Raw genomic sequence first — 26688 nt, 5'->3', positions numbered from 1 at the left:
TGAGGGAGTGCCACACTGTCAGAGGGTCAGTGCTGAGGGAGTGCTGCACTGTCAAAGGGTCAGTTCTGAGGGAGTGCCGCACTGTCAAAGGGTCAGTTCTGAGGGAGTGCCGCACTGTCAGAGGGTCAGTACTGAGGGAGTGCCGCACTGTCAGAGGGTCAGCACTGAGGGAGTGCCGCACTGTCAGAGGGTCAGTGCTGAGGGAATGCCGCACTGTCAGAGGGTCAGTGCTGAGGGGGTGCCGCACTGTCAGAGAGTCAGTACTGAGGGAGTGCCGTACTGTCAGAGGGTCAGTACTGAGGGAGTGCCGCACTGTCAGGGGGTCAGTACTGAGGGAGTGCCGCACTGTCAGAGGGTCAGTACTGAGGGAGTGCCGCACTGTCAGAGGGTCAGTGCTGAGGGAGTGCTGCACTGTCAAAGGGTCAGTTCTGAGGGAGTGCCGCACTGTCAGAGGGTCAGTACTGAGGGAATGCCGCACTGTCAGAGGGTCAGTCCTGAGGGGGTGCCGCACTGTCAGAGGGTCAGTACTGAGGGAGTGCCGCACTGTCAGAGGGTCATTACTGAGGGAGTGCTGCACTATCAGAGGGTCAGTGCTGAGGGAGTGCCGCACTGTCAGAGGGTCAGTTCTGAGGGAGTGCTGCACTGTCAAAGGGTCAGTTCTGAGGGAGTGCCGCACTGTCAGAGGGTCAGTACTGAGGGGGTGCCGCACTGTCAGAGGGTCAGTACTGAGGGGGTGCCGCACTGTGACAGGGTCAGTGCTGAGGGAGTGCCGCACTGTCAGGTTAGTACTGAGGGAGTGCTGCACTGTCAGAGGGTCAGTGCTGAGGGAGTGCCGCACTGTCAGAGGGTCAGTGCTGAGGGAGTGCCGCACTGTCAGAGGGTCAGTACTGAGGGAGTGCCGCACTGTCAGAGGGTCAGTACTGAGGGAGCTCTGCACTGTCAGAGGGTCAGTACTGAGGGAGTGCCGCACTGTCAGAGGGTCAGTACTGAGGGAGTGCCGCACTGTCAGAGGGTCAGTGCTGAGGGAGTGCCGCACTGTCAGAGGGTCAGTGCTGAGGGAGTGCCGCACTGTCAGAGGATGTGAATTATTAAACTGTGCCTCCTCTGAAGCTGATGTATGGCCATTATTTTGAAAAAGATCACAGGAAGTTTCTGTCGTCCTGATTAATATTTATCCATCAACTTGGATTATGAATGGAGTAAATTGTAAATTGTGAGAGTTTATTTGGGTTTTTTTTCTCAGGCGTCTATGAGAGTTTTTGCTGAGACTCACCCAGATTTGAACTTGGAAGAACCACCCAAATCTGTGCTCACCAAAGCTGAGAGGCAGCTGAAAGATAAATTCGATGGACGGCCCACAAAGCCACCGCCGTGAGTCTTTAACATTGGGTTGGGGCGGCTGGGTGACGATGGTGATTGCTACTGATTGAGTCAGTGGCCATTGGGCTACAAACAGGCTGGTGGATGCTGGACAGTACCTCAGCCACACGGTCATTCCAGTCAGTACGGCAGAGGGGAGCTGTATTAGTGCACTGTGCTGCACTGCTGTATCTCCCAGAGCTGTATTAATGCACTGTGCTGCACTGCTGTATCTCCCAGAGCTGTATTAATGCACTGTGCTGCACTGCTGCATCTCCCAGAGCTGTATTAATGCACTGTGCTGCACTGCTGTATCTCCCAGAGCTGTATTAATGCACTGTGCTGCACTGCTGTATCTCCCAGAGCTGTATTAATGCACTGTGCTGCACTGCTTCTTCAGGCTGATGGTATGAAGCTTAAAGTCATGGAGATTTACAGCATGGAAAAAGACCCTTCGGCCCAACTTGTCCATGCTGCCAAGTTTTTACCACCAAGCTAGTCCCAATGCCCGCATTTGGCCCATATCTCTCTATACCCATCTTACCCATGTAACTGTCTAAATGCTTTTCAAAAGACAAAAGTGTACCCGCCTCTACTCCTACCACTGGCAGCTTGTTCCAGACACTCACCACCCTCTGTGTGAAACAATTGCCCCTCTGGACACTTTTGTATCTCTCCCCTCTCACCTTAAACCTCTGCCCTCTAGTTTTAGACTCCCCTACCTGTGTTTTTATTTTAGGAATGGGTACTCGTTGTACTGCGCGGAGCTGATGGTGAATATGAAGGATGTTCCCAGCACAGAGCGTATGGTGCTGTGCAGCAAACAGTGGAAGGTCATGTCACAGAAAGAGAAGGACACGTATCAGAAACGATGTGAACAGGTGAGAGACACACAGCCTCAGGGTCCCTGCACAATAACTCAACTCTCACAAACTGGGAAACAAGCTGCTATCATTATCAAAACTACCACCTGGAGTGGTTTGAGCTGATGAGGGACTGGGACAGGGGAGTTTTAATGTTTTATGATTGGTGTGTCTGCATCACAGGCACCTCAGAACAGGAGGGGGCGACCATTCAGCTGCTTAAGCCTGCTTTACCATTTATTAAATCACAGCTGACCTGCATCTTAAACTCTGTTTTCTTCCTTCACCCGGTAGCCCTTAATATTTCCGCCATACTAAAACCTGCTAATTTCAGACAAGAGAAAATTCCCAACTTTCCACAGCTTTTTGGGGGATTTTCCAGCTTCCCTCTCTGCTTCGTGTGGAGAGATCCTTCCAGACATCAGGCCAGACAGGCCAGGCTCCAATTCTAAAGGTCTGCCCCTTTTTCCTGGACACCACTCATCAGAGAAAATAGTTTCTCTCCACCAACCGCATTACATCCTTTGATCATCTGTTGGATCCATTCACTCGTTTGGATAGACGAGGGAACAGCACTGATAGGAGTTTTAAAATGGTTCTCTTTTATTGAACAGAACTTAAAACATTGACATGACAAAAGTGAAAAGAAAAAGCGAACTTGGAGACTGGCTTCTACTGCTAGCCCCTGAACTGAACTTCAATGCACTGGACAGACCTCGAAAATAAACTGAAAAATCACACACTAAAATCCAAACTATATTTCAATTCTTATCTCGTTATTGGAAATGTTTTTCGCAGTCTGTCTCCGTCTTAGAAAAACATTCCTTGCAGCTGCTGTTATGAAAAACTTGTTTGCCTGCATTGTGTACCCTTCAGGAATGCAGTCAAGTTTTAGCTAACCTTTAGTCTTTTGGTTCTAAATGTAGTTAAGTTTATTTATCATTTATTCGTCACAAGTAGGCTTACATTCACACAATAATGAAGTTACTGTGAAAATCCCCTAGTCGCCACACTCCAGCGCATGTTTGGGTACACTGAGGGAGAATTTAACACGGCCAATGCACTCAACCAGTATGTCTTTCGGACTGTGGGAGAAAATCGGAGCACCCGGAGGAAACCCACGCCGACACAGGGAGAAAGTGTAAACCCCACACAGACAGTGACCCATGCCAGGAATTGAACCCGGGTCCCTGGCGCTGTGAGACAGCAGTGCCACTGTCCCACCCCTTAAGTTCAGAGAGTTAGTTGCATAGGCAGAAATATCTTAAAATGAAGTCTTTGCATAGATTGAAGCAAACAGGGCGAAGCATACACAGGATCCCTCATCATCTTTAAAACCTCTATTACATCACCTCTTAATATCCTAAATTCAAGAGACTACAAGCCCCAAAACCCCTAATCTGCACAATTTGGGATGCCAGGGAGCAATTTAGCATAGCCAATCCACCTAACCCGCACATCTTTGGAGTGTGGGAGGAACATCTGGAGGAAACCCACACAAACACGGGGAGAATGTGCAAACTCCACACAGACAGTGACCCAAGGCTGGAATTGAACCCGGTCCCTGGTGCTGTGAGGCAGCAGTGCTAACCACTGTGCCGCCAACATGGAGAGACTAAAGAAAGTAAGCGGTACAATGAAGCTGCACAGGAATAGAGGGATTGGTCAAAAAGTAAAAGCCCTATGGATACAGGGTAATGTGGCAAACTGGATCAAAGGTTGGCTGAGGAACAGGAAAGGGTAGTGGTCGATGGATGCCCTTGCGAAAGGAAAGTTGTTTCATAAAACCATAAGACATGAGAGCAGAATTAGGCCACTCGGCCCATCGGGTCTGCTCTGCCATTCAATCATGGCTGATATTTTCTCATCCCCATTCTCCTGCTTCTTTCCCATAACCCCAGATCCCCTTATTAATCAAGAACCTATCTATCTCTGTCTTAAAGACACTCAATGACCCGGCCTCCACAGCCTTCTGCGGCAAAGAGTTCCACAGATTCACCACTCTCTGGCTGAAGAAATTCCTCCTCATCTCTGTTTTAAAGGATCGTCCCTTTAGCCTGAGGTTGTTCCCTCTGGTTCTAGCTTTTCCTACTCGTGGAAACACCCTCTCCATGTCCACTCTATCCAGGCCTCGCAGTATCCTGTAAGTTTCAGTAAGATCCCCCTTCATCCTTCTAAACTCCAACGAGTACAGACGCAGACTCCTCAACCGTTCCTCATACGACAAGCTCTTCATTCCAGGGATCATTCTTGTGAACCTCCTCTGGACTCTTTCCAAGGCCAGCACATCATTCCTTAGATACGGGGCCCAAAACTGTTCACAATACTCCAAATGGGGTCTGACCAGAGCCTTATACAGCCTCAGAACTACATCCCTGCTCTTGTATTCTAGCCCTCTCGACCTAAATGCTAACATTGCATTTGCCTTCCTAACTGCCGACTGAGCCTGCACATTAACCTTAAGAGAATCTTGAACAATGACTCCCAAGTCCCTTTGTGTTTCTGATTTCCTAAGCATTTTCCCATTTAGAAAATAGTCAATGCCTCCATTCCTCCTTCCAAAGTGCATAACCTCACACTTTCCCACATTGTATTCCATCTGCCACTTCTTTGCCCACTCTCCTAACCTGTCCAAGTCCTTCTGCAGCCTCCCTGCTTCCTCAATACTACCTGTCCCTCTACATATCTTTGTATCATCTGCAAACTTAGCAACAGTGCCTTCAGTTCCTTCCTCCAAATCGTTAATGTATATTGTGAAAAGTTGTGGTCCCAGCACCGACCCCTGAGGTACACCACTAGTCACCGGCTGCCATCCTGAGAAAGACCCCTTTATCCCCACTCTCTGCCTTCTGCCAGTCAGCCAATCCTCTATCCATGCCATGATCTTACCCAGAACACCATGGGCACTTAATTTGTTTAACAGTCTCCTGTGCGGCACCTTGTCAAAGGTCTTCTGGAAATCTAAATAAATCACGTCCACTGGTTCTCCTTTATCTAACTTCCTTGTTACCTCCTCAAAGAACTCTAACAGATTTGTCAGTGTGATAACTCCACAGAGGCGAAAGTTACTTTATTTACACCATACATCTGTACACAGCCAGCTCTCCAGTTGCTCACTACTGAGTGCAGGCTGGGAGTCTGACACACCTGCTTTAAATAGGGAGCATGAGGCTCCCTGATTTAACCATCAATCAGGACTCATCAGGCAGTTCATACTCGAGCAAGCCCACCACATTAGCCTGGCTGAAGTCATCACAGTCAGACATGACTCCCTTGACAAAGCCGTACTGACTCAGTCTTATTTTATCATGCACTTCCAAGTACTCTGTAATCTCCTCTTTAATAATGGACTCTAAAATCTTGGCAATGCCCGAAGTCAGGCTAACCGGCCTATAATTTCCCGTCTGCTGCCTCCCTCCCTTCTTAAACAGCGGTGTTACATTCGCTACTTTCCAGTTCTCTGGGACCCTCCCTGCCTCCAGTGATTCCTGAAAGATCACCACCAATGCCTCCACAATTTCCTCAGCTCTCTTTTAGAACCCTGGGGTGTAGTCCATCCGGTCCAGGTGATTTATCCACCTTTAGACCTTTCCGTTTCCCCAGAACCTTCTCCTTAGTGATGGCCACTACACTCACCCGTGCCCCCTGACTCTCCTGGAGCTCTGGCATCCCACTGGTGTTTTCCACCATGAAGACTGATGCAAAGTAACTATTCAGTTCCTCTGCCATTGCTTTGTTTCCTATTATTACTTCTCCAGTCTCATTTTCCAGTGGTCCAATGGCTAATTTTGCCTCTCACCTTTTATATATTGAAAAAACCTCTTCCTATCTTCTTTTATAGTACTAGCTAGCTTACACTCATATTTCATCCTCTTCCCCCTTATTGCTTTTTTAGTTGTCCTCTGCTCGCTTTTAAAGGCTTCCCAATCCTCTGGCTTCCCACTAATCCTTGCCACTTTGTCTGCTTTTTCTTTTGATTTTATGCTGTCCTTGACTTCCCTCATCAGCCATGGATGCTTCATCCTCCCCTTAGCATGTTTCCTCCTCCTTGGGATGAATTCCTGTTGTGCCTCCCGAATAACTCTCCAAAACTCCTGCCATTGCTGTTCCACTGTCTTCCCTGCTAAGCTCCCTTTCCAATCAACTCTGGCCAGCTCCTCCCTCATGTCTTTCATTGTAATACCGTTACATGTGATTCCAGCTTCTCCCTCTCAAACTGCAGGGTAAATTCTATCATATTGTGGTCACTGCTCCCTAAGGGTTCCTTCACCTTAAGTTCCCAAATCAAGTCTGCCTCATTACACATCACCAAATCCAGAATTGCCTGCTCCCTCGTAGGCTCTGTCACAAGCTGTCAAGTGGTGTTCCACAGGGTTTGGTGTTAGGACCCTTGCTGTTTGTGTTACATATTAACGATTTGGATGTGAACACGAGGGGTACGATTCGAAAATTTGCAGACAACACAAAGATTGGCCGAGTAGTGAATAGGGTAGAAGATAGCTATAATCTACAAAACAATATCGATGGGATGCTGGAATGGGCGGTTAAGTGGCAGATGGATTTTAACATAGAGAAGTGTGAGGTAATGCATTTAGGGAGGCCAAACAGTAAAAGGGAATACACAATAAATGAGAATATACTGAGAGGGGTAGATGAAGTGAGGGGTCTTGGTGATAAAGTACACGGGTCCCTAAAGGCAGCAGTTCATGTAGACAAGGTTGTAAAGGCATATAGAATGCTCTCCTTCATTGCCAGAGGAATACAATATAACAGTAAGGATTTAATGTTGGAATTGTATAAAACACTGGTGAGTGTTAATAACTAGAGCATTGTGTGCAGTTCTGGTCACCACATTACAGGAAGTAATTGCGCTGGAGAGACTGCAGACGAGGTTCACAAGAATGTTACCAGGGCTGGAAAAGTGTAGCTGCAAGGAGAGATTGGATAGGTGGAGGTAATTTTCCTTGGAACAGAGAAGGCTGAGGGGTGGCGTGATTGAGGTGTACAAAATTATCAGGGGAAGTGATAGAGTGGACAGAATAAAATTGTTTCCCCTGGTGGAGAATTCCAGAACCAGGAGACATAGATTCAAAATAAGTGGCAGCAAGTGTAGAGGGGACATGAGGAAGAACATTTTTATACAAAGGGTGGTGGGTGTCTGGAATTCACTGCCTGAGTTGGTGGTGAACGCAGAGACCGTAAACTATTTCAGAAAGTGCCTGGATTTGCACCTTGAGTGCTGTAAGCTACAGAGCTCTGGGTCAGGTGCAGGAAGGTGGGATTAGAAAGGGCACCTGGGTGTCCTTTGGCTGGCATGGACAAGATGGGCCGAATGATACTCCTTCTATGCTGTAACTTTTCTATAGATCTCTGGGTGTATATATGCATCATTGAAGGTGAGTGGCTAGATTAACAGAACAGTTAATGAAGCAGGCAGTCAGTCGCAGCGTACAGGAGCAAGAAGGTCATGTTGAGCTTGTATAAGTCACTGTTCAGCCGTGCCCCATTCTGAACACTGCACTTTAGGAAGGATGTGAAGACATTGGAGAGAGTGGAGAATAGGTTTACGAGAATGGTTCCAGGGACCAGGAGCTGCAGTTACGAAGAAGATAGATTGGAGAGGTTGGGACGGTTTCCCTTGGAGAGAGCGGCTGAAAGATCTGAGCGAGGCATTCAAAACCATGAGGGGGGTGGACAGAAACTGTTCCAACTGGTGGGAGGATTGAGAACGAGAGGGCACAGATTTAAAATAACTGGCAAAAGAAGCAAAAGCGATGTGAGGAAAACGTATTTCACACAGAGAGTGGTTTGCGTCTGAAATGCTCTGCCTGAGAGTTTGGTGGAGGCAGCCTCAGTCAAAGCATTCAAAAAGGAATGAGACAGTTATTTGGAAAGGAAAGGGTTATGGAGAGAAGGCGGGAGGATGAGACTCAGGGAATTGCAAATTTGGAGAGCCAGTGCAGACGTGATAGGCCGAGTGGCCTCTTTCAGTGCTGTAACGATTCCGTGATTCAATCGAGTCCACCTTTGTGGATAAATCTAACCTCTCAGCTCCAGTGTTACCCTTGTGAATCTTCTTTGCATCATTTCCAGTTCCTTAAATCCGTTTCCAATCTCTGTCGGCTGTAACCACCATTTTCTCTTCCGTCCACAGAAGAAGAAACTTTATGAATCGGAGATCCAGCGGTTCCTCGAGGTGAGAAAATAATATTTCACAAGTGATGGAATCCCAAAGCTAAACTGTGCTGTACCTGTCCTGGGAGAGTTTGATGGGGGACAGTGTGGAGGGAGCTTCACTCTGTATCTAACCCCGTGCTGTACCTGTGCTGGGAGTGTTTGATGGGGACAGTGTAGAGGGAGCTTTACTCTATGCTGTATCTGTCATGGGAGTGTTTGATGGGAAGTCTCACAACACCAGGTTAAAGTCCAACAGGTTTATTTGGTAGCAAACGCCACAAGCTTTCAGAGTCTTGCTCCTTCATCAGGTGAGTGAGGACTTGTGTTCACAAACAGGGCATATATAGACACAAACTCAGTTTACAAGATAATGGTTGGAATGCGAGTCTTTACAGGTAATCAAGTCTTAAAGGTACAGACAATGTAAGTGGAGAGAGCGTTAGCACAGGTTAAAGAGATGTGTATTGTCTCCAGACAGGACAGTTAGTGAGATTTTGCAAGCCCAGGCAAGTTGTGGGAGTTACAGATAGTGTGACATGAACCCAAGATCCCGGTTTAGGCTGTCCTCATGTGTGCGGAATTTGGTTATCAGTCTCTGCTCAGCGACTCTGCGTTGTCGTGAAGACGGCCTTGGAGAACAGAGGCTGAATGCCCATGACTGCTGAAGTGTTCCCCTACGGACAAGCCCTCCGTATACACAGGATCTGCTCGGATGAGGAGGATTGCAACAGACACCTCCAGACGCTGAGAGATGCCCTCATAAGAACAGGATATGGCGCTCGACTCACTGATCGACAGTTCCGATGTGCCACAGCGAAAAACCGCACCGACCTCCTCAGAAGACAAACACGGGACATGGCGGACAGAGTACCCTCCGTCATCCAGTACTTCCCCGGAGCGGAGAAGCTACGACATCTTCTCCGGAGCCTTCAATATGTCATCAATGAAGACGAACATCGCGCCAAGGCCATCCCCACACCCCCACTTCTTGCCTTCAAACAACTGCACAACCTCAAACAGACCATTGTCCCCAGCAAACTACCCAGCCTTCAGGAGAACAGTGACCACGACACCACACAACCCTGCCACAGCAACCTCTGCAAGACGTGCCAGATCAACACGGATGCCATCGTCTCACGTGAGAACCCCATCCACCAGGTACACGGTACATACTCTTGCAACTCGGCCAACGTTGTCTACCTGATATGCTGCAGGAAAGGATGTCCCGAGGCATGGTACATTGGGGAGACCATGCAGACACTACAACAACGGATGAGTGAACACCGCTCGAAAATCACCAGGCAGGAGTGTTCTCTCCGTGTCAGGGAACACTTCAGCAGTCACGGGCATTCAGCCTCTGATCTTCGGGTAAGCGTTCTCCAAGGCGACCTTCACGACACATGACAGCGCAGAGTCGCTGAGCAGAAACTGATAGCCAAGTTCCACACACATGAGGATGGCCTCAACCGGGATCTTGGGTTAAACATAGAACAGTACAGCACAGAACAGGCCCTCCGGCCCACGATGTTGTGCCGAGCTTTATCTGAAACCAAGATCAAGCTATCCCACTCCCTATCATCCTGGTGTGCTCCATGTGCCTATCCAATAACAGCTTAAATGTTCCTAAAGTGTCTGACTCCACTATCACTGCAGGCAGTCCATTCCACACCCCAACCACTCTCTGAGTAAAGAACCTACCTCGGACATCCTTCCTATATCTCCCACCATGAACCCTATAGTTATGCCCCCTTGTAATAGGTCCATCCACCCAAGGAAATAGTCTTTGAACGTTCACTCTATCCATCCCCTTCATCATTTTATAAATCTCTATTAAGACTCCCCTCAACCTCCTCCGCTCCAGAGAGAACAGCCCTAGCTCCCTCAACCTTTCCTCATAAGACCTACCCTCCAAACCAGGCAGCATCCTGGTAAATCTCCTTTGCACTCTTTCCAGCGCTTCCACATCCTTATAGTGAGGTGACCAGAACTGCGCACAATATTCCAAATGTGGTCTCACCAAGGTCCTGTACAGTTGCAGCATAACCCCACGGCTCTTAAACTCCAACCCCCTGTTAATAAAAGCTAACACACTATAGAAACATAGAAAACTACAGCACAAAACAGGTCCTTCGGCCCCACAAGTTGTGCCGAACATATCCCTACCTTTTAGGCCTACCTATAACCCTCCATCCTATTCAGTCCCATGTACTCATCCAGGAGTCTCTTAAAAGACCCTATTGAGTTTGCCTCCACCACCACTGACGGCAGCCAATTCCACTCGTCCACCACCCTCTGTGTGAAAAACTTCCCCCTAACATTTCCCCTGTACCTACCCCCCAGCACCTTAAACCTGTGTCCTCTCGTAGCAGCCATTTCCACCCTGGGAAAAGACCTCTGAGAGTCCACCCGATCTATGCCTCTCAACATCTTATATACCTCTATTAGGTCTCCTCTCATCCTACGTCTCTCCAAGGAGAAAAGACCGAGCTCCCCCAGCCTATCCTCATAAGGCATGCCACTCAATCCAGGCAACATCCTTGTAAATCGCCTCAGCACCCTTTCAATCTTTTCCACAGCCTTCCTGTAATGAGGCGACCAGAACTGAGCACAGTACTCCAAGTGGGGTCTGACGAGGGTCTTATATAGCTACGAGGGTCTTATATAGGCCTTCTTCACAGCTCTATCCACTTGAGTGACAACCTTCAGAGATCTGTGGATATGGACCCCAAGATCTCTCTGTTCCTCCACAGTCTTCAGAACCCGACCTTTGACCCTGTAATCCACATTTAAATTTGTCCTACCAAAATGAATCACCTCACATTTATCAGGGTTAAACTCCATCTGCCATTTTTCAGCCCAGCTTTGCATCCTATCTATGTCTCTTTGCAGTCTACAACAGCCCTCCACCTCATCCACTACTCCACCAATCTTGGTGTCATCAGCAAATTTACTGATCCACCCTTCAGCCCCCTCCTCTAAGTCATTAATAAAAATCACAAAGAGCAGAGGACCAAGCACTGATCCCTGTGGCACTCAACTAGCAACCTGCCTCCAGTCCGAAAATTTTCCATCGACCACCACCCTCTGTCTTCGATCAGATAGTCAGTTACCTATCCAATCGGCCAACTTTCCCTCCATCCCACACCTCCTTACTTTCATCATAAGCCGACCATGGGGGACCTTATCAAACGCCTTACTAAATCCATGTATATGACATCAACTGCCCTACCTTCATCAACACACTTAGTTACCTCCTCAAAAAATTTTATCAAATTTGTGAGGCACGACTTGCCCTTCATAAATCTGTGCTGACTATCCCGGATTAATCCGCATCTTTCTAAATGGTCGTAAATCCCATCCTTAAGGACTTTTTCCATCAACTTACCAACCACCGAAGTAAGACCCTGGTCTATAATTACCAGGGTCATTTCTATTCCCTTTCTTAAACAGAGGAACAACATTCGCCACTCTCCAGTCCTCTGACACTATCCCCGTGGACAGCGAGGACCCAAAGTTCAAAGCCAAAGGCTCTGCTATCTCATGCCTTGCCTCCCAAAGAATCCTAGGATATATTTCATCAGGCCTAGGGGACTTATCGACCTTCAGTTTATTCAAAACTGCTAGTACATCCTCACTCCGAACTTCTACTTCCTCCAGCCTATTAGCCTGTAACACCTTCTCCTCCTCAAAAACATGGCCCCTCTCCTTGGTGAACACTGAAGAAAAGTATTCATTCATCACCTCTCCTATCTCTACTGACTCCATACACAAGTTCCCACTACTGTCCTTGACCGGCCCTAACCTCACCCTGGTCATTCTTTTATTCCTCACATAAGAGTAAAAAGCCTTGGGGTTTTCCTTGATCCGACCCGCCAAGGACTTCTCATGTCCCCTCCTAGCTCTCCTAAGCCCCTTTTTCAGCTCATTCCTTGCTAACTTGTAACCCTCAATCGAGCCATCTGAACCTTGTTTCCTCATCCCTACATAAGCTTCCCTCTTCCTTTTTACAAGACATTCCACCTCTTTTGTGAACCATGGTTCCCTCACTCGGCCATTTCCTCCCTGCCTGACGGGGACATACCTATCAAGGACATCCAGTATTTGTTCCTTGAAAAAGTTCCACTTTTCATTAGTGCCTTTCCCTGACAGTTTCTGTTCCCATCTTATGCCCCCTAATTCTTGCCTAATCGCATCATAATTACCTCTCCCCCAATTATAAACCTTGCCCTGCCGTACGGTCCTATCCCTCTCCATTGCAATAATGAAAGACACCGAATTGTGGTCACTATCTCCAAAGTGCTCTCCCACAACCAAATCTAACACTTGGCCCGGTTCATTTCCCAGTACCAAATCCAATGTGGCCTCACCTCTTGTCGGCCTATCCACATATTGTGTCAGGAAACTCTTCTGCACACACTGCACAAAAACTTCCCCATCCGAACTATTCGACCTACGAAGGTTCCAATCAATATTTGGAAAGTTAAAGTCTCCCATGACAACTACCCTGTGACCCCCGCACCTATCCATAATCTGCTTAGCATTTTCTTCCTCCACATCTCTATTACTATTTGGGGGCCTATAGTAAACTCCTAGCAACGTGACCGCTCCTTTCCTATTTCTAACTTCAGCCCATATTACCTCAGTGTGCAGATCCCCCTCGAAGTGCCTTTCCGCAGCCGTTAAACTATCCTTGATTAACAATGCCACTCCTCCACCTCTTTTACCAGCTTCCCTACACTTAGTGAAACATCTATACCCCGGAACGTCCAACAACCATTCCTGTCCTTGTTCTACCCATGTCTCCGTAATGGCCACAACATCGTAGTCCCAAGTACCAATCCACACCGCAAGTTCAACTACCTTGTTCCAGATGCTCCTTGCATTGAAGTAGACACACTTCAACCCACCTTCCTGTCTACTGGTACCCACCCTTGACCCTGATACCTTCCCCAATACCTCACCACCCTCACTGACTTCCGGACTACAACTCCTTTTCCCACCCCCCGGCAAATTAGTTTAAATTTGAGTGTAATTAAATTTAAATTTAAGTGTAGAGGGAGCTTTATTCTGTATCTAATCCCGTGCTGTACCTGCTCTTTGTATCTGTGTTTGAAGTGTTTTATTCTGAAGTAGAATCATCCTTCCACTTGTTTGACACAAAATTCACTCTCTTTCCTCATTTTCATTTTGTTTCTCCTTCTCTGTTCTCACTGCCTCTATCCTGATTCTCTGCTTCCAGTCTCCTTTATTTGTGTGTGTGTTGTCTCTCACACTTTCTTTCTCTCTCTGTCTCTCCTCTCCCTCTCTCTCTCTGCACACTGACTGCCTCTATCTACCTCTCCCCATTGGTGGATTCTGTCTGGGTCGATTGGCAAGCTGATGTTTATTGTTGTTGAATTTCTCAGAGTCTCCCCGATGAAGAGCGAGAAAGGGTGTTACTGGAGGAGAGGATCGGAGGCAACAAACTCACGAGTAACTTGACAGCAATCGCACAGAACAACGGCCCTCAGCGGACCAAGCCTGGCGGCCCCACCTCGCCAGCCTCACCAGCCAGCAAGGTCAGTCCTCTGATGGCACCTGGGCACTGACCCAACTGCAGACAGACTCCAGGAGGCCATTCAGCCCCTCAAGCTGTTGCATTATTGAATCAGGTTGACCCACCTTTGTCAAATATCTTTTGGTAGCCACTCAGCTAAACTCTATCAGTCTCCAGAGTCCAGCTGACCCCAACATCCACAGCCTTACTGGGAGAGAATATAAATATTTTGCCCCCTTGTTCGGGACTCCAGCCGCCGGGGTATGTGGTTCCTCTTACCCAAAATGTTTGACCTTTTGGTTGCTAACTTATTTTTCTTTATTCATTTATGGAATGTGGGCGTCGCTGGCTGGGTCAGCATTTATTGCCCATCCCTACTTACCCTTGAACTGAGTGGCTTCCTAGACCACTTCAGAGGGGCCGTTGCCACATGGCTGTGGGTCTGGAGTCACCTTGTAGTCCAGGAGGGAAGGAATTCCACTCTCCTTTCCATTTCCTGATTTACAGCTAGTTCTGGGATGTTACTTGTATTCCCTCTGGTGAATGACCTGAGCATTCCCAAACGTAGGGGGAAGCTAATCCAGGGTTCCCATTCGCTGATGTGTGTCATCAAATCAGGACTCAATCCGGCACACCGCACTGGAGACGCCAGCCAATGAACACTTAATGTGAAGGAGAGCCAGGGGGGCACAGGAGGCAGCCCATACCCAGTGACTCTAGTACCCCAGTGAGAGTCGGTGTGTGTGGGACCCGTACCCCAGTGAGAGTCAGTGTGTGTGGGACCCGTACCGCAGTGAGAGTCAGTGTGTGTGGGACCCGTACCCCAGTGAGAGTCAGTGTGTGTGGGACCCGTACCCCAGTGAGAGTCAGTGTGTGTGGGACCCGTACCCAGTGAGAGTCAGTGTGTGTGGAACTCATACCCCAGTGAGAGTCAGTGTGTGTGGGACCCGTACCCCAGTGAGAGTCAGTGTGTGTGGGATCCGTACCCCAGTGAGAGTCAGTGTGTGTGGGACCCGTACCCCAGTGAGAGTCAGTGTGTGTGGGACCCGTACCCCAGTGAGAGTCAGTGTGTGTGGGACCCGTACCCCAGTGAGAGTCAGTGTGTGTGGGACCCGTACCCAGTGAGAGTCAGTGTGTGTGGAACTCGTACCCCAGTGAGAGTCAGTGTGTGTGGGACCCGTACCCCAGTGAGAGTCAGTGTGTGTGGGATCCGTACCCCAGTGAGAGTCAGTGTGTGTGGGACCCGTACCCCAGTGAGAGTCAGTGTGTGTGGGACCCGTACCCCAGTGAGAGTCAGTGTGTGTGGGACCCGTACCCCAGTGAGAGTCAGTGTGTGTGGGACCCGTACCCCAGTGAGAGTCAGTGTGTGTGGAACCCGTACCCCAGTGAGAGTCAGTGTGTGTGGAACCCGTGCCCCAGTGAGTGTCAGTGTGTGTGGGACCCGTACCCCAGTGAGACTCCGTGTCTGTGCAGCCAGTACTCCAGTGAGAGTCAGTGAGAGTGGAACCCGTGCCCCAGTGAGTGTCAGTGTGTGTGGGACCCGTACCCCAGTGAGACTCCGTGTCTGTGCAGCCAGTACTCCAGTGAGAGTCAGTGTGTGTGGAACCTGTACCCCAGTGAGAGTGTGTGTGTGTGTGGAACCTGTACCCTAGTGAGAGTCAGTGTGTGTGGACCCGTACCCCAGTGAGAGTCAATGTGTGTGGAACCCATGCCTTAGTGAGAGTCAGTGTGTGTGTGGAACCCCAAGCCCAGTGAGAGTCAGTGTGTGTGTGAAACCCGTACCCCAGTGAGAGTCAGTGAGTGTGGAACCCGTGCCCCAGTGAGAGTCAGTGTGTGTGTGGGACCCGTACCCCAGTGAGAGTCAGTGAGTGTGGAACCCGTGCCTCAGTGTGTGTGGGACCCGTACCCCAGTGAGAGTCAGTGAGTGTGGAACCCGTGCCTCAGTGTGTGTGGGACCCGTACCCCAGTGAGAGTGAGTGTCTGTGCAACCAGTACCCCAGTGAGAGTCAGTGTGCGTGGAACCTGTACCCCAGTGAGAGTCAGTGTGTGTGGGACCCGTACCCCAGTGAGAGTCAGTGTGTGTGTGGGACCCGTACCCCAGTGGGAGTCAGTATGTGTGGGACCCGTACCCCAGTGAGAGTCAGTGTGTGTGGGACCCGTACCCCAGTGAGAGTCAGTGTGTGGGACCCGTACCCCAGTGAGAGTCAGTGTGTGTGGAACCCGTACCCCAGTGAGAGTCAGTGGGGGGAATTTTACCATTTTGAGTCCAAATGCTGAATCTGGGCGTCAAATAGATCCGCGCCTGGAATCCTCTTCCCAGAGCGCCCATATGTGTCTTGCCGGCTCCGGCCCGATCTGTGCTGTGGGCGGGGCTTAGCGCTGCCGGAAAGATCGGAGCTCTGAACTGCGCATGCGCAGTTTGAAAAAAATCTGACAGAACGCGCCCAGGCGCGGAAAGAAAAGCTGAAAGCTGAGAGAGCGGCTCTCTGACGTTCATCCTCTGGTCGGGGGCGGTGGGAGGGGAGAGGGGGTGTGATGTCTCATCCCCTGGTCGGAGGGGTTCCGCTGCGTGTCTGCGGCCGATCCCTCCTGGCACCATCACTGGTTCACTACCCGCCACAGCATCTCTCCCGCTCTCTCGCACCTGCAGGGAAGAGTAATCTGTGGCTGGTAGTGAACCAGTGATGGAGCCAGGAGGGATCGGCCACAGACACGCAGCGGAACCCCCCCGACCAGAGGATGAGACGTCACACCCCCTCTCTCCCGACCAGGGGATGAGAGGTCACACCCCCTCTCCCCCGACCAGAGGATGAGAGGTCACACCCCCTCTCCCCCGACCAGGGGATGAGAGGTCACACCCCCTCTCCCCCGACCAGGGGATGAGAGGTCACACCCCCTCTCCCCCGACCAGGGGATGACGGTAAAGTGGGATTTGACGGTAGAGTTGGGCGCGCGGTTCAATAAGTCGATTTAAATGTGCCCGAATCGGGTGTCGGTAAAGGCGCGATCTGCTCGGATTTGGGTGCAGATCGCGGTATAGGCCCGACGCCCAACTTTACCGTGATTTGGTGAAATCAGGCACAGTGTGTATGGAACTCGTACCCCAATGGGAGTAAGTGTGTAATGGAGAGGGTGGAGTGTAGCTGATTGAGGAAGAGGGGATACGTCGATCAGAGAATTGATTGAAAGGAGTTGGAGGCTGATTCCTGACCCGCTGTTCACTTTCAGCACTGATCACCGTCACTGTGTTGGGTTTATTTCTCTCTCACTGTGTGGGGTTTATTTCTCTCTCTGTGTGGGGTTTATTTCTCTCTCACTGTGTGGGGTTTATTTCTCACTGTGTGCGGTTTATTTCTCTCTCACTGTGTGGGGTTTATTTCTCACTCACTGTGTGGGGTTTATTTCTCACTCACTGTGTGGGGTTTATTTCTCACTCACTGTGTGCGGTTTATTTCTCACTCACCGTGTGGGGTTTATTTCTCACTCGCTGTGTGGGGTTTATTTCTCACTCACTGTGTGGGGTTTATTTCTCACTCACTGTGTGGGGTTTATTTCTCACTCACTGTGTGGGGTTTATTTCTCACTCACTGTGGGGTTTATTTCTCACTCACTGTGTGGGGTTTATTTCTCACTCGCTGTGTGGGGTTTATTTCTCACTGTGTGGGATTTATTTCTCACTCACCGTGTGGGGTTTATTTCTCACTCACTGTGTGGGGTTTATTTCTCACTCACTGTGTGGGGTTTATTTCTCACTCACTGTGGGGTTTATTTCTCACTGTGTGGGGTTTATTTCTCTGTGTGTGGGGTTTCTCACTCTCCGTGTGGGGTTTATTTCACTCTCTGTGTGGGGTTTATTTCTCACTGTGTGGGGTTTATTTCTCACTCTCTGTGTGTGGTTTATTTCTCACTGTGTGGGGTTTATTTCTCACTGGGGTTTATTTCTCTTTCACTGTGTGGGGTTTATTTCTCTTTCACTGTGTGGGGTTTATTTCTCACTCACTGTGTGGGGTTTATTTCTCACTCACTGTGTGGGGTTTATTTCTCTTTCACTGTGTGGGGTTTATTTCTCACTCACTGTGTGGGGTTTATTTCTCTTTCACTGTGTGGGGTTTATTTCTCACTCACTGTGTGGGGTTTATTTCTCACTCACTGTGTGGGGTTTATTTCTCACTCACTGTGTGGGGTTTATTTCTCACTCACTGTGTGGGGTTTATTTCTCACTCACTGTGTGGGGTTTATTTCTCTCTCACTGTGTGGGGTTTATTTCTCACTGTGTGGGGTTTATTTCTCACTCTCTGTGTGTGGTTTATTTCTCACTGTGTGGGGTTTATTTCTCACTGGGGTTTATTTCTCTTTCACTGTGTGGGGTTTATTTCTCACTCACTGTGTGGGGTTTATTTCTCACTCACTGTGTGGGGTTTATTTCTCTTTCACTGTGTGGGGTTTATTTCTCACTCACTGTGTGGGGTTTATTTCTCTTTCACTGTGTGGGGTTTATTTCTCTTTCACTGTGTGGGGTTTATTTCTCACTCACTGTGTGGGGTTTATTTCTCTTTCACTGTGTGGGGTTTATTTCTCACTCACTGTGTGGGGTTTATTTCTCACTCACTGTGTGGGGTTTATTTCTCACTCACTGTGTGGGGTTTATTTCTCTTTCACTGTGTGGGGTTTATTTCTCACTCACTGTGTGGGGTTTATTTCTCACTCACTGTGTGGGGTTTACTTCTCTTTCACTGTGTGGGGTTTATTTCTCACTGTGTGGGGTTTATTTCTCTCTCACTGTGTGGGGTTTATTTCTCTCTGTGTGGGGTTTATTTCTCTCTGTGTGGGGTTTATTTCTCTCTGTGTGGGGTTTATTTCTCTCTGTGTGGGGTTTATTTCTCACTCTCCGTGTGGGGTTTATTTCTCACTCACTTGGTGGGGTTGATTTCTCACTGTGTGGGGTTTATTTCTCACTGTGTGGGGTTCATTTCTCACTGTGTGGGGTTTATTTGCTCGCTCTGTGTGGGGTTCATTTCTCACTGTGTGGGGTTCATTTCTCACTGTGTGGGGTTCATTTCTCACTGTGTGGGGTTTATTTCTCACTGTGTGGGGTTTATTTCTCACTGTGTGGGGTTTATTTCTCACTCACTGTGGGATTTATTTCTCACTCACTGTGTGGGGTTTATTTCTCACTCACTGTGTGGGGTTTATTTCTCACTCTGTGTGGGGTTTATTTCTCACTCACTGTGTGGGGTTTATTTCTCACTCACTGTGTGGGGTTTATTTCTCACTCACTGTGTGGGGTTTATTTCTCACTCACTGTGTGGGGTTTATTTCTCACTCACTGTGTGGGGTTCATTTCTCACTGTGTGGGGTTCATTTCTCACTCACTGTGTGGGTTTTATTTCTCACTGTGTGGGGTTTATTTCTCTCTCACTGTGTGGGGTTTATTTGCTCGCTCTGTGTGTGGTTTATTTCTCACTCACTGTGTGTGGTTTATTTCTCACTGTGTGGGGTTCATTTCTCACTGTGTGGGGTTTATTTCTCACTGTGTGGGGTTTATTTCTCACTGTGTGGGGTTTATTTCTCTCTCACTGTGTGTGGTTTATTTCTCACTGTGTGGGGTTTATTTCTCACTGTGTGGGGTTTATTTCTCGCTGTGTGGGGTTTATTTCTCACTGTGTGGGGTTTGTTTCTCTCTCACTGTGTGGGGTTTATTTCTCACTGTGTGGGGTTTATTTCTCTCTCACTGTGTGGGGTTTATTTCTCTCTCACTGTGTGGGGTTTATTTCTCTCTCACTGTGTGTGGTTTATTTCTCACTCACTGTGTGGGGTTTATTTCTCACTCACTGTGTGGGGTTTATTTCTCACTCACTGTGTGTGGTTTATTTCTCACTGTGTGTGGTTTATTTCTCACTGTGTGGGGTTTATTTCTCACTGTGTGGGGTTTATTTGTCTCTCACTGTGTGTGGTTTATTTCTCACTGTGTGGGGTTTATTTCTCACTGTGTGGGGTTTATTTGCTCGCTCTGTGCAGTGTGTTTGGTGATTAATGGAACATTTTCATTTCATGTTTCAGAGCACCCCTGAGCGACCGCAGCAACCCATCTCCGCCATGTTCCTCTTCTTCCAGGAGAAAAGGAAGGAGAATCCCAATCTGTCGGAGAGTGAACTGACCCGTCAGCTGGCCAGGATGTGGAACGAGCTGTCAGAGAGGAAGAGGGTAGGGAGGTTGGCGCAGTGCCGGATAGGGAATACTCAGAGTGCACTGCCTCACACTCGAAGCCCTGTTTCCTCCCTCACTCTAACCCCCGTTTCCTCCCTCACTCTAACCCCTGTTTCTGCCTCACACTCGAACCCCTGTTTCCTCCCTCACTCTAACCCCCGTTTCCTCCCTCACTCTAACCCCCGTTTCCTCCCTCACTCTAACCCCCATTTCCTCCCTCACTCTAACCCCTGTTTCTGCCTCACACTCGAACCCCTGTTTCCTCCCTCACTCTAACCCCTGTTTCCTCCCTCACTCTAACCCCCGTTTCCTCCCTCACTCTAACCCCCGTTTCCTCCCTCACTCTAACCCCCGTTTCCTCCCTCACTCTAACCCCCTTTTCCTCCCTCACTCTAACCCCTGTTTCCTCCCTCACTCTAACCCCCGTTTCCTCCCTCACTCTAACCCCCGTTTCCTCCCTCACTCTAACCCCTGTTTCCTCCCTCACTCTAACCCCCGTTTCCTCCCTCTAACCCCTGTTTCCTCCCTCACTCTAACCCCCGTTTCCTCCCTCACTCTAACCCCCGTTTCCTCCCTCACTCTAACCCCCGTTTCCTCCCTCACTCTAACCCCTGTTTCCTCCCTCACTCTAACCCCCGTTTCCTCCCTCTAACCCCCGTTTCCTCCCTCACTCTAACCCCTGTTTCTGCCTCACTCTAGAACATAGAACAGTACAGCACAGAACAGGCCCTTCGGCCCATGATGTTGTGCCGAGCTTTATCTGAAACCAAGATCAAGCTATCCCACTCCCTATCATCCTGGTGTGCTCCATGTGCCTATCCAATAACCGCTTAAATGTTCCTAAAGTGTCTGACTCCACTATCACTGCAGGCAGTCCATTCCACACCCCAACCACTCTCTGCGTAAAGAACCTACCTCTGATATCCTTCCTATATCTCCCACCACGAACCCTATAGTTATGCCCCCTTGTAATAGCTCCATCCACCCGAGGAAATAGTCTTTGAAAGAGTCTTTCCTGCCTCACTCTAACCCCTGTTTCCTCCCTCACTCTAAACCCTGTTTCCTCCTTCATTCTAACCCCTGTTTCCTCCCTCACTCTAAACCCTGTTTCCTCCTTCATTCTAACCCCTGTTTCCTCCCTCACTCTAATTCCTGTTTCCTGTATCTCTCAGAATGATTCTCCTGCATCCTATCACCCACTCTAACCATTTGCTGTTTGCCTGGATCGCTCCCCCAACCCCTCCCACTCCTGCTCCCCTTCTCTCTGCCTGATTTCCCCTCTCCCCAAATCCCCCCTGTGCTGGATCACCACCCCTCCTTTCTCTCTGGTCACACCCCCAAACCATCATCCCACCCCACCCCCCCCAACCTTCATCTCTGTCTCTGCCTCCCTCTCTCTCACTGTCCCTCTTCCCCTCTGTCTCTCTCTCTCTCGCTGTCTCTCTCTCTCTCGCTGTCTCTCTCTCTCTCTCTCTCGCTATCTCTCTCTCTGTCTCTCTCTCTCTCGCTGTCTTTCTCTCGCTGTCTCTCTCTCTCGCTGTCTCTCTCTCTCGCTGTCTCTCTCTCTCGCTGTCTCTCTCTCTCGCTGTCTCTCTCTCTCGCTGTCTCTCTCTCTCGCTGTCTCTCTCTCTCGCTGTCTCTCTCTCTCGCTGTCTCTCTCTCTCGCTGTCTCTCTCTCGCTGTCTCTCTCTCTCGCTGTCTCTGTCTCTAGCAGTCTCTCTCTCTCGCAGTCTCTCTCTCTCGCAGTCTCTCTCTCTCGCTGTCTCTCTCTCTCACTGTCTCTCTCTCTCGCTGTCTCTCTCTCTCGCTGTCTCTCTCGCTGTCTCTTTCTCTCGCTGTGTCTCTCTCGCTGTCTCTCTCTCTCTCGCTGTCTCTCTCTCGCTGTCTCTCTCTCTCGCTGTCTCTCTCTCTCTTGCTGTCTCTCTCTCTCGCTGTCTCTCTCTCTCGCTGTCTCTCTCTCTCTCGCTGTCTCTCTCTCGCTGTCTCTCTCTCTCTCGCTGTCTCTCTCTCGCTGTCTCTCTCTCTCTCGCTGTCTCTCTCTCTCTCGCTGTCTCTCTCTCTCGCTGTCTCTCTCTCTCTCGCTGTCTCTCTCTCGCTGTCTCTCTCTCTCGCTGTCTCTCTCTCTCGCTGTCTCTCTCTCGCTGTCTCTCTCGCTGTCTCTCTCTCTCGCTGTCTCTCTCTCTCGCTGTCTCTCTCTCTCGCTGTCTCTCTCTCTCGCTGTCTCTCTCTCTCGCTGTCTCTCTCTCTCGCTGTCTCTCTCTCTCGCTGTCTCTCTCTCTCGCTGTCTCTCTCTCTCGTTGTCTCTCTCTCTCGCTGTCTCTCTCTCCCGCTGTCTCTCTCCCGCTGTCTCTCTCTCTCGCAGTCTCTCTCTCTCGCAGTCTCTCTCTCTTGCAGTCTCTCTCTCTCGCAGTCTCTCTCTCTCCCGCTGTCTCTCTCTCCTGCTGTCTCTCTCTCTCGCTGTCTCTCTCTCTCGCTGTCTGTCTTTCTCGCTGTCTCTCTCTCTCGCTGTCTCTCTCTCTCGCTGTCTCTCTCTCTCGCTGTCTCTCTCTCTCTCGCTGTCTCTCTCCCTCGCTGTCTCTCTCCCTCGCTGTCTCTCTCCCTCGCTGTCTCTCTCCCTCGCTGTCTCTCTCCCTCGCTGTCTCTCTCCCTCGCTGTCTCTCTCCCTCGCTGTCTCTCTCCCTCGCTGTCTCTCTCCCTCGCTGTCTCTCTCCCTCGCTGTCTCTCTCCCTCGCTGTCTCTCTCCCTCGCTGTCTCTCTCCCTCGCTGTCTCTCTCCCTCGCTGTCTCTCTCCCTCGCTGTCTCTCTCCCTCGCTGTCTCTCTCCCTCGCTGTCTCTCTCCCTCGCTGTCTCTCTCCCTCGCTGTCTCTCTCCCTCGCTGTCTCTCTCCCTCGCTGTCTCTCTCCCTCGCTGTCTCTCTCCCTCGCTGTCTCTCTCCCTCGCTGTCTCTCTCCCTCGCTGTCTCTCTCCCTCGCTGTCTCTCTCCCTCGCTGTCTCTCGCTCTCTCGCAGACTCTCTCTCTCTCTCGCTGTCTCTCTATCTCTCGCTGTCTCTCTCTCTCTCTCTTTCTCTCGCTGTCTCTCTCTCTCGCTGTCTCTCTCTCGCTGTCTCTCTCTCTCGCTGTCTCTCTCTCTCGCTGTCTCTCTCTCTCGCTGTCTCTCTCTCTCGCTGTCTCTCTCTCTCGCTGTCTCTCTCTCTCGCTGTCTCTCTCTCTCGCTGTCTCTCTCTCTCGCTGTCTCTCTCTCTCGCTGTCTCTCGCTCTCTCGCAGACTCTCTCTCTCTCTCGCTGTCTCTCTCTCTCTCGCTGTCTCTCTCTCGCTGTCTCTCTCTCTCGCTGTGTCTCTCTCTCGCTGTCTCTCTCTCGCTGTCTCTCTCTCTCGCTGTCTCTCTCTCTCGCTGTCTCTCTCTCTCGCTGTCTCTCTCTCTCGCTGTCTCTCTCTCTCGCTGTCTCTCTCTCTCGCTGTCTCTCTCTCTCGCTGTCTCTCTCTCGCTGTCTCTCTCTCTCGTTGTCTCTCTCTCTCGCTGTCTCTCTCTCCCGCTGTCTCTCTCTCCCGCTGTCTCTCTCTCTCGCAGTCTCTCTCTCTCGCAGTCTCTCTCTCTCGCAGTCTCTCTCTCTCGCAGTCTCTCTCTCTCGCAGTCTCTCTCTCTCCCGCTGTCTCTCTCTCTCGCTGTCTCTCTCTCTCGCTGTCTGTCTTTCTCGCTGTCTCTCTCTCTCGCTGTCTCTCTCTCTCGCTGTCTCTCTCTCTCGCTGTCTCTCTCTCTCGCTGTCTCTCTCTCTCTCGCTGTCTCTCTCCCTCGCTGTCTCTCTCTCTCGCTGTCTCTCTCCCTCGCTGTCTCTCTCCCTCGCTGTCTCTCTCCCTCGCTGTCTCTCTCCCTCGCTGTCTCTCTCCCTCGCTGTCTCTCTCCCTCGCTGTCTCTCTCCCTCGCTGTCTCTCGCTCTCGCTGTCTCTCTCCCTCGCTGTCTCTCTCCCTCGCTGTCTCTCTCCCTCGCTGTCTCTCTCCCTCGCTGTCTCTCTCCCTCGCTGTCTCTCTCCCTCGCTGTCTCTCGCTCTCTCGCAGACTCTCTCTCTCTCTCGCTGTCTCTCTATCTCTCGCTGTCTCTCTCTCTCTCTCTTTCTCTCGCTGTCTCTCTCTCTCGCTGTCTGTCTTTCTCGCTGTCCCTCTCTCTCGCTGTCCCTCTCTCTCGCTGTCCCTCTCTCTCGCTGTCTCTCTCTCTCGCTGTCTCTCTCTCTCGCTGTCTCTCTCTCTCCCTGTCTCTCTCTCTCGCTGTCTCTCTCACTCGCTGTCTCTCTCACTCGCTGTCTCTCTCACTCGCTGTCTCTCTCTCTCGCTGTCTCTCTCTCTCGCTGTCTCTCTCTCTCGCTGTCTCTCTCTCTCGCTGTCTCTCTCTCTCTCGCTGTCTCTCTCGCTGTCTCTCTCTCTCGCTGTCTCTCTCGCTGTCTCTCTCGCTGTCTCTCTCGCTGTCTCTCTCGCTGTCTCTCTCTCTCTCGCTGTCTCTCTCTCTCGCTGTCTCTCGCTGTCTCTTTCTCTCGTCTCTCTCGCTGTCTCTCTCTCTCGCTGTCTCTCTCTCGCTGTCTCTCTCTCTCGTTGTCTCTCTCTCTCGTTGTCTCTCTCTCTCGTTGTCTCTCTCTCTCGTTGTCTCTCTCTCTCGCTGTCTCTCTCTCTCGCTGTCTCTCTCTCTCGCTGTCTCTCGTCTCTCTCTCTCTCTCGCTGTCTCTCTCTCTCGCTGTCTCTCTCGCTCTCTCTCTCTTTCTCTCTCTCGCTGTCTCTCTCTCTCGCTGTGTCTCTCTCTCTCGCTGTCTCTCTCTCGCTGTCTCTCTCTCTCTCGCTGTCTCTCTCTCTCGCTGTCTCTCTCTCTCGCTGTCTCTCTCTCTCGCTGTCTCTCTCTCTCGCTGTCTCTCTCTCTCGCTGTCTCTCTCTCTCGCTGTCTCTCTCTCTCTCTCTTTCTCTCGCTGTGTCTCTCTCTCGCTGTCTCTCTCTCTCGCTGTCTCTCTGTCTCGCTGTCTCTCCCTCTTTCTCTCTCTCGCTGTCTCTCTCTCGCAGTCTCTCTCGCTGTCTCTCTCATAGAACATAGAACAGTACAGCACAGAACAGGCCCTTCAGCCCACGATGTTGTGCCGAGCTTTATCTGAAACCAAGATCAAGCTATCCCACTCCCTATCATCCTGGTGTGCTCCATGTGCCTATCCAATAACCGCTTAAATGTTCCTAAAGTGTCTGACTCCACTATCACTGCAGGCAGTCCATTCCACACCCCAACCACTCTCTGCGTAAAGAACCTACCTCTGATATCCTTCCTATATCTCCCACCACGAACCCTATAGTTATGCCCCCTCGTAATAGCTCCATCCACCCGAGGAAATAGTCTTTGAACGTTCACTCTATCTATCCCCTTCATCATTTTATAAACCTCTATTAAGTCTCCCCTCAGCCTCCTCCGCTCCAGAGAGAACAGCCCTAGCTCCCGCAACCTTTCCTCATAAGACCTACCCTCCAAACCAGGCAGCATCCTGGTAAATCTCCTCTGCACTCTTTCCAGCGCTTCCACATCCTTCTTATAGTGAGGTGACCAGAACTGCACACAATACTCCAAATGTGGTCTCACCAAGGTCCTGTACAGTTGCAGCATAATCCCACGGCTCTTAAACTCCAACCCCCTGTTAATAAAAGCTAACACACTATAGGCCTTCTTCACAGCTCTATCCACTTGAGTGGCAACCTTTAGAGATCTGTGGATATGAACCCCAAGATCTCTCTGTTCCTCCACAGTCTTCAGAACCCTACCTTTGACCCTGTAATCCACATTTAAATTAGTCCTACCAAAATGAATCACCTCACATTTATCAGGGTTAAACTCCATTTGCCATTTTTCAGCCCAGCTTTGCATCCTATCTATGTCTCTTTGCAGCCTACAACAGCCCTCCACCTCATCCACTACTCCACCAATCTTGGTGCCATCAGCAAATTTTCTGATCCACCCTTCAGCCCCCTCCTCTAAGTCATTAATAAAAATCACAAAGAGCAGAGGACCAAGCACTGATCCCTGCGGCACTCCGCTAGCAACCTGCCTCCAATCCGAACATTTTCCATCGACCACCACCCTCTGTCTTCGATCAGACAGCCAGTTACCTATCCAATCGGCCAACTTTCCCTCTATCCCACACCTCCTCACTTTCATCATAAGCCGACCATGGGGGACCTTATCAAACGCCTTACTAAAATCCATGTATATGACATCAACTGCCCTACCTTCATCAACACACTTAGTTACCTCCTCAAAAAATTCTATCAAATTTGTGAGGCACGACTTGCCCTTCACGAATCCGTGCTGACTATCCCGGATTAATCCGCATCTTTCTAAATGGTCGTAAATCCCATCTCTAAGGACCTTTTCCATCAATTTACCAACCACCGAAGTAAGACTAACCGGTCTATAATTACCAGGGTCATTTCTATTCCCTTTCTTAAACAGAGGAACACCATTCGCCATTCTTCAGTCCTCTGGCACCATCCCCGTGGACAGCGAGGACCCAAAGATCAAAGCCAAAG

The 26688-nt window shown here is 50.0% G+C and overlaps 1 protein-coding gene across 3 annotated transcripts in view; it reads left to right on the top strand.

Annotated features, from left to right (window-relative positions):
• The window catches only part of ubtfl (upstream binding transcription factor, like), a 92577-nt gene that overhangs the window by 28171 nt on the left and 37718 nt on the right, over positions 1-26688 (top strand). For all 3 annotated transcript variants that reach the window (XM_078215536.1, XM_078215535.1, XM_078215537.1), the window contains 5 exons: positions 1244-1371; positions 2099-2240; positions 8377-8418; positions 13805-13957; positions 19996-20139. In XM_078215536.1, the coding sequence (XP_078071662.1) occupies positions 1244-1371; positions 2099-2240; positions 8377-8418; positions 13805-13957; positions 19996-20139 (609 nt within the window). The remainder of the gene's footprint in view (positions 1-1243; positions 1372-2098; positions 2241-8376; positions 8419-13804; positions 13958-19995; positions 20140-26688) is intronic.

Source organism: Mustelus asterias, chromosome 7, assembly GCF_964213995.1.
Source record: "Mustelus asterias chromosome 7, sMusAst1.hap1.1, whole genome shotgun sequence".
Classification (NCBI taxonomy): Eukaryota; Metazoa; Chordata; class Chondrichthyes; order Carcharhiniformes; family Triakidae; genus Mustelus; species Mustelus asterias.
This window is presented reverse-complemented; position numbering and strand designations above follow the sequence as displayed.